The sequence below is a fragment of the Triticum aestivum genome, chromosome 1B, assembly GCF_018294505.1.
Source record: "Triticum aestivum cultivar Chinese Spring chromosome 1B, IWGSC CS RefSeq v2.1, whole genome shotgun sequence".
Classification (NCBI taxonomy): Eukaryota; Viridiplantae; Streptophyta; class Magnoliopsida; order Poales; family Poaceae; genus Triticum; species Triticum aestivum.
In genome coordinates this window covers 666,434,094-666,441,804 of record NC_057795.1, presented here as the reverse complement: position 1 = coordinate 666,441,804, position 7,711 = coordinate 666,434,094, and the positions used below count along the sequence as shown (strand labels likewise).

The following is a 7,711-nucleotide window of genomic DNA, read 5'->3' as shown; positions in this document are numbered from 1 at the left end:
CAGCATGATCTTAGGATTGGTCCACCTCCGCTTTAGGCGTTATACTATCTCTACATGTTTCTTGGTATTTCGCCTTTTTGTTTTTCGTTTGTGCAAGAGGACTTTCTTTGGCTGTGTGTGCATCTTAATTATGCAGAGGCCGGGTGTAATGCTTAAACTTTTTAAGTAATAAAGCGCCCCTTTCGACCTCAACGATCCTACGTGTCATACCTAAGATAGCATCATTGTACATGCCCTAAGCAGTTTGGCTCATAGAGTTGATGGTGCCAGTCGTCATGTATGTATGGTGGTAAGTGACGCCTAAAGAAAACAAATATATACATAAATACCCCTGCATGCTATGCCTTAGAGTTAAAAAAACATCTTTATGCTAACGACAGTCATGCTCATGCATAGCATGCTTTTCCCAGGAAGCAGACAAATACAGCAATAACTGGTATGCTTATGCTCAACTAAAAACTTTGTTAACATCAGAGTATCCTATGTCCGTTGAGACTTATACCTTTTACAAGGTCTAGAATCCGTGGTTCTTGTACTTGGGGAAGGGGATGCGGCCGTGCTTGATGTTGTTGACGTCGTCGGCGAGGAGGTGGATTTGCCTCGCCGGTCAAGTGGTAAGGGACCGAATTGGAATCTAGGCCAGGGTGGTCTCCCTGGCATGGTGAGGGTCGCAATGCTGGGGATTCAAAGCGAGCTTTTTCCTTTGGTTCTTGAACAAAGTTTAGCGACTTCTCTTTTAGGAAGGAGGAAGGTAGCGGTGAGCCGGTGACAAGGATTCGGTGTGCTTTCTGAACCTGTGGAGTCCAAACAGAACATGGTGGCCAGCTAAACCAGATATTGGAGACGACAAATTGCTACAGGTACAACTTCTTACAAATAACACAAACACATGAGTTTACATGACATTTTATTTGACGACTTGGTTCCACGGGATAATTAACAACATGCAGTTCATGAATGTAGACGAGAATCTAATTAACAGACTTAACCTTGGACAGGGCCTAACAATACTTTGTCCACACAATAGACAATACTCCATTCCTTCCTTGTTATTCTAACCAATGCTGGATACCCTTGCTTCCTCTTAGAACATCGGCCCATTCTTAAGAGATCTAGTTTGTACACTTTGTTCACTGTCCACTCGGGCTTACACTGCTTCATCGATCCTGAAAATATGAGAAGACACTTGCGCTGTAAGCATATCTGAACTCTGAACACAAATACTCAAACAGAAGAGACTTGTTTTGTTCTAGCTAGACCACCAGAAACTGTACTTTTCCTAGCTTTTTCTTTGGAAGTAGGGAATTTTTTTGTCTGATTGTGCTAAGATTAAACCACTGATAAATTGGGCTAGGGTGGCTGCAATTAAGCAGTTTGGCTTATAGAGAGTTAGTTCATGGTGCGAGTCGTCATGCATGCATGGTGGTAAAGAAAAACAAAAGTACATAAATACCCTGCATGTTGTGCCTTTTGAGTTAAAGCATCTATGCTAACGACACAGTCCCAGCAAGCTGACAAATACAGCAGTAATTGGTATGCTTTATTACTATGTTCAACTGAAAACTTGTTAGAAGCAAAGCATCCTATGTCTGTTGAGCATTATACCTTTTATTAGGTCCAGAAGCCCTGGGTCTTGTACTTGGGGAAGGGTATGCGGCCGTGCTCGATGTTGTCGACGTCGTCGATGAGGAGCTGGAAGTGGCGGCGCACCTCCTCGGCGGACTTGGTGCCCCCCATGGCGCTGGCCACCTTCTCCCAGAGGTTGGGGGCGCTCACGCCGTAGTAGGCGAGCGCCTCCTCGAACATCTTGTTCTCCTTCTTGCTCCACTCCGAGTCGGAGCTCGGGGAGGTGCTCCGAGACGACGACCCGGAAGACATCTTCAGGTGAGATGTGGTGTACTCGGGGGGCTAGCTCCTGGAAGTGAGGAAGCCCCTTGCTCTTGTAGAAGCACTGGTGGTTTGGTTTTGTGTCTCTCTTTGCTATGAGGGCTGCTATTTATAGGCCCTGGGAGGCTGGGAGCGTGCCATGTCTCTCTCTGGCTGTGTGTTAAAAGGTGGCTGAGGAGAGGACAACCAGGTTGGTTCTCGCAGGTTTTCTGAGCTAGGTATCAGTATCAGACATGAACAATTTAAGTGACAGCCTGTTTGACCAATTAAGCCTTTTGGGTCCATTCGCGCATGCTGACGTCATCTCGAGTTGTATCCAACACTACACACATTAACTTAAACTGAATTAACTCATAACTCTTGAATGCGTCGTATCTAAACGGTTTGATGTAAATGACAATTTGATTTATTTATCTTTTTTCTTGAATAATTTCTTGATGTAATTTCCTGGCTAAGCTGCATCTCAGAGGGAAATTAAATCTTTTTTTTTTTGAAATGTTTTTTTTTCTGTGCGTATTCTGGCCCTAGCTTGCTATTCCTCACTATTCATTATACTGTATTTGTTTCTCCCATGCCTTGTAAATGAATCTGTACTGTTTTTGAACTTGAACTTGAAATTCTACATGTCTATCGAAAACCATCTCTTTTCTTCAACATCCTATAATTCTTTTTGAGAATTTTTCAAATCTTCAAAACATATATATTCTGTCAGCTATAGATGGAGGTGACCCTGGGCAGGGTGTGGGCACCCCAGGTCTGCGTGGCCAGCATGCATGTGGCACCGCAGCCACTGACATATGGCAATGTGGTGCGACCTCTCCTTCCACCAATTGTTTGCATGCATTTGACAACTGTTCATCCATTCACCAGGGCAGCAGTTAGCCTGTTACCACTCACTGGCGATGACACTCACCGGCGATGACACATGTAAATGTGCGGCGAGTGTTCATCAGTTTCACAAGGGGAAAGAAAAAAAGTAAGTGCTCTGGAATCTGGATGTATGCACTCTCAAGCCATTGGTTCCAGCTCAGCTCAGTTACTACACTAGCTAGCTAGCTGTAGCTGGCCTTGCTCCAAGTAGAAACCTGTCATGTCTTTGGAGCTTTGCACATGTTGCTTGCCTCTCCCCTCAACTCAAGTTTAGTAGAAGGTCACATCGATCACATGCCTAGATCTCATCTTGTAGTGTCCAAGTTTCAACTTCTCCGCCATGGCATGGGCACGTTGTAAGCCAGCTTTGTTGTGAACAATTTTCAGCGTCGAACTTGTGCTTGTTTCGTAATCAAGTTCCGTGTTAAATTCACGTGTTCAGTACGTCGATCGCCATTCCTTTTTTCTTGGTATTCATTTTTCGAATACATACCTGGCCACGTCTTCTACATGGTTCCAAATTCAACATTTTTGGCACACATTGCTAGCTGCCGTAGCAAGCATGGATACAGGCTGCGTGCTCTGCTCACATCACCAACGGAAGCATCCATCTCTGCATGCATGGCAATGTCTCAGCCGTGTGATCCTGACGTTGATGATGGGTCGGTAGAGAGTCTCGTAAAGCGTGCACATCAGCCAGTAGGCTGCAAGGCGCCCACAGGAGAGGAGGAGGAGGAGGATACGTGCTCTTCTGAACAGAGCTGCCAAGGTGCGCATACCCAAAAACGTCTCATCTCCATTAGTTTCTGAAACCCCTATGATCCGATGCTACCGCCAAGCATGTCATGCATGCACCCTCATGGCCTATCTGAGCTAATCACCATTTCATCTAAAAGTAGTTCTACCATATGTCCCAAAAAACTGTGAATTAAAGCATGGATGAAGTATCTCTGGATCTTTTATTACATTATTGGCGATATAGTATCCTAGATTTTTTTTCTAACAGTGAGTCAGCGATAGAGAAATCTTTTATAAGTGATAGAGAAATCGTCTAAAGAAATATTTTTGCATTGTTTAGAAAGGGGTATCGGAATTCACACACGGTGTTTTGTTTGACCATGCATTAGTTTTTTTTTTTTTGAGAAGAACTCGCCAAGCTTTTTATTCCAAAGCAATGTTCATAGGTACAACTGTTAGGTCATGAGGAGTTCCCAACCACACATGTCTACCTAATTGCAGGTTACAAGAGAACTTGGCGAGCTTATGAGCCTCAAAGTTATAGTTTCTACGCTCATGAATGAAATTACAAAACTGAAAACCACTTTTACGACCTATTATTTCATGTACTATAGCAGCATGGGGTCCTCCCGTCCCATTGTTGATGTCATCAATCACTCCCTGACTGTCACCCGCCACCGTGATCTTATGCAGATTAAGATCCTCCGCAAGTGATAGAGCTTCCCTGCAGGCGAATGTCTCGAGCATCACCGGGTCAGTCACACCAGGATACACCATCGATGAGGACCCAAGGTAAAGTCCTTGACTGTCTCTACATATTGCCGAAACTGCTCCTCCTCTTCTGTGACGAGCGACCGCACCATCAACATTCATCTTCATACAGTCTTGGGGCGGCGCGAGCCATCTTTCCTCTGTGGGTCGAGGAGATCGGCCGACTCCAGAAGACCTCACATTCGGCCTTTGTAGATGTTGCAGCTCATGTAAGCAGGAGTCCACAAAGGCGATGGTTTGTACCAGGCTCTGAAATATTGCCTCATGTATTGCTTTCCGCCGAACGTACCAAACTGACCACAATGTTACCACCATTCTTGTGAACAGGTCATGGCTTAGTGTAGCATGCATCTCGAACATCCAGTGCTTGGCGTTCGTTTCTTCATTGGAAGTCATCTGAGCCACAAGTTGATGGTCTGAGAGAGCCCAAATACAGCGTGACATGGTACATGAAAGTAGCGCATGCCTCCAAGAGTCCCCGCAGCCGCATAAGGGACATGCATCTTGGACGGCCATGTTTCGCTTGCGTAGAACATCCGTGGTTGGAAGCGAATGCCTTGCTAGTCTCCACATGAACAGTCACTTTGGATGGCACTGTCAAGTTCCATAGTGATGTCCAGGTTTTTCCTTCAGCTTGTTCGTTTGATGTTCCACTCCGTCCCTCGAGCCAACTCTCTCGCTGAAGTTTTGTTTTGATCATAAATTTATACGCCGAGCTCACCGAGAATCTGCCTTTGCTGTCCGGTGCCCACGACCAGAAATCTTCAGTGTTTCTAGTACATACCGGAATCCGCAAGATCGCCTCTGCATCAATGGGTAAAAATAAAGAGCGGACCAGCCCCACATTCCAGGATGCACTGGCTGGCTGTAGCAGGTCCGAAACCCTCTCAGGAGGATTTGGAATGAGCCAGGTTATTGGCCTTGGCGTTGTTTCTTTGGGGAATGAGCCAGGTTATCATGACCATGCATTAGTTTAGGGAGCACCATTCATCCGTTTGGGATAGAAAAAGCGCAGGGATGTGGGCTTAGAGTAAACCTGATCATTCCATGGGCTGGGTCGGGTTTGGGCCGAGCTTGGCAAAGCCGGAAGAAAAAAATCCCAAGCCTGAGCCCAGCCCAGCCTGAAACACATGGACAGTGACATTTTTTATTAAATCATTCATATTCAGGATATTATATTAATTTTTATAACTATATTTTGAATAAAATATTTATATGAACATTTTGTGCTTTATTCGGGCTTTTGACCAGGCTTCAAGTGAGAAAATGGAGCCCGAGCCCAGCCGAATGTCGGGCTTCGGGTTCAGCTCTCCGGGCCGGGTTGTCCATCAATAGGTTTAGCTTAGAGTCTCCATTCTTTACATGTCGCACAAATGATCTCCGCCACCCGGTCGACCAACAGATTCCAAAGAGGGAGATGAACAACCTCTGGGTCCGGGGACCGAAGGAATATATCTATCTTTCCGTTTCCAACGGGCTTGGAAAGGAGATTGACAAAATTCCATCCTGCTCCTGGCTCCTTGCTTGCTGCTTGCTCAAGGAGTCATAGGAGGCTCGGGTTTGCATCGGACGCAACTCGCGTCGGGTTTGATTCTTGCGGGCGTGTGGACCGGTCCATCACCCATCCACCGGAGATCTCTTCACTGGAATCATATCTGCGTAAAAGCCATGGGAAAGATGCAGGATTCCCCGTCAAATTTTGAACAATTGGAGCAAAAATGCTTTTCAGGAAGATGCTAGCCCGTGTAAATAAACCAGCAAAATGCGTACTTATTTCATGTAGTATTTCTGCAAGTATTTCCTATTGTTCCACGGTCATGCATGCAGGGGTTATGAGACTGGATTTTCTACCCTCGGGTGTACTCCACCCGAGTTAGTAAAAAAATTGAAAACAGTTATCAAACAAAATATAAAAAATCTGAAATTTTATGACATCAAGCTTTGTCAATTTGTTGAGTTTTTTTTTTTTTTTTGCAGAATTTCATCCAAAAATAACATCTGAGGAGGTCTCACCAAAAATAACAAAATCGCTGCTCAAAGTTTTTTGCACTTTTTGAGCAGCGATTTTTTTTCTTGAGAGCCCCTGGACGTTTTTTTGATGAACTTTTGCAAGAACCTTGAACATATGGTAAAGTTTGATGCCACAAAATTTCAATTTTTTGCTAACTTGGGTTTAGTACACCCGAGGGTTCCCACTACTTTCCGATGGGTTATTAACTCCCAAATAGCAGTATGACAAGAATTGCAGGTTATCACAAGCGTGGTCCTGTATTTTTAAACATGACAATATCTGATATATGATTTAAAAAAAATCAAATATGCTATTTGGGATTTCTAATTACTCCCGCGGAGTGAAAACTGAAGCTTGGTTTGTTTTGAACGTGTTGCTTCTGGGCAAGTTTGAGTGACTAGAATGTCATCCCTCTCGAGTGAAACGGTAGATAAAAGGAGCGGAGGGGGCATCACATATTGTGTGGAATTTATATCTTATCTTGTACACAAGAACTAACTTTATATCTGCATGTATGTCTTTTATTTTTGGCAAAGAAAAAAAATCAGTTGGTAACATGCATGTTTTTGCGGTCATTTTCTTTGGGTGTTTTTCTGCTTCCTACAGGAAGGCATTTGCTCTTGCATGTTTTGCCAGTATTCTCTAAGGCGGGCCATCACAATACAGTTCATGTGCGTTAGTAAAACATAACTTTATCCTACATACAATCCGCACTATCTTAGCGCTTTCTTCTTGACGAAAATGATGACGCGCTACAGCCTAGTGGGCGTGGTGTGTTTGAGGAAAACAAAATCAGTGACCCGTACCCACTGAAACAGGCGACATAGATCTTTCCCTCCTTGCCTGCAGTTTGATCTTGGGCGAACATTTTGTTATAAACTTGTTGCAATATTATAATTCAGTGCCGGCCTCCGGAAAATCGGAGATCCTTAGTTTGACCACAAAGTATTGTCTCCAAGTGAGAAGGTAGATAACATAAAAGGCATCTCACATTGTGCGCAATATTTACATTAGCTTGTACGGAGAAACCAACTTTCTATCTACACTGTATGTTTCGATTCTTATATTTAGTCTTTCAGAAAAGCCACCTGATTTTATTTTTATTTTTTTTGCAAAACAACCACGCTGAATTTGTAAGTACAAACATCATCTATCATCTATCTTCACAAAAGAAGCAAAGTGGGAATGCTTTTGGGCTCTGTCTAAGCCATCATTAGTCGGTACACTAGTAGATAAACCACCATTAGTCCCGGTTGGTAAGGGCCTTTTGTCCCAGTTCCTGAACCGGGACTAAAGGGTCGTTACTAATGCCCTGGCCCTTTAGTCCCGGTTCAGTCCAGAACCGGGACAGATGGGCCTCCACGTGGCCGGTGCGCCGAGCCCACGCAGGAGGGCCTTTGGTTCCGGTTGATGGCACCAACCGGGACCAATAGG

General features: G+C 44.4%; 1 protein-coding gene across 1 annotated transcript; it reads right to left on the bottom strand.

Moving 5' to 3' along the window:
* Positions 1–877: 877 nt before the first annotated feature.
* On the bottom strand, positions 878–1,953 carry LOC123099351 (protein RADIALIS-like 3). Its single transcript, XM_044521523.1, has 2 exons — positions 1,606–1,953; positions 878–1,166 (listed from the first exon to the last, which is right to left on the bottom strand). Exon 1 carries the CDS (start codon positions 1,876–1,878, stop codon positions 1,612–1,614), a length of 267 nt encoding a protein of 88 aa, XP_044377458.1. The 5' UTR covers positions 1,879–1,953; the 3' UTR covers positions 878–1,166; positions 1,606–1,611.
* Between the last annotated feature and the right edge of the window lie 5,758 nt (positions 1,954–7,711).

What these genes read in the sequence shown, in the direction of transcription:
- LOC123099351 (XM_044521523.1), bottom strand. Translation starts at nt 1,878, where the DNA reads ATGTCTTCCGGGTCGTCGTCTCGGAGCACCTCCCCGAGCTCCGACTCG.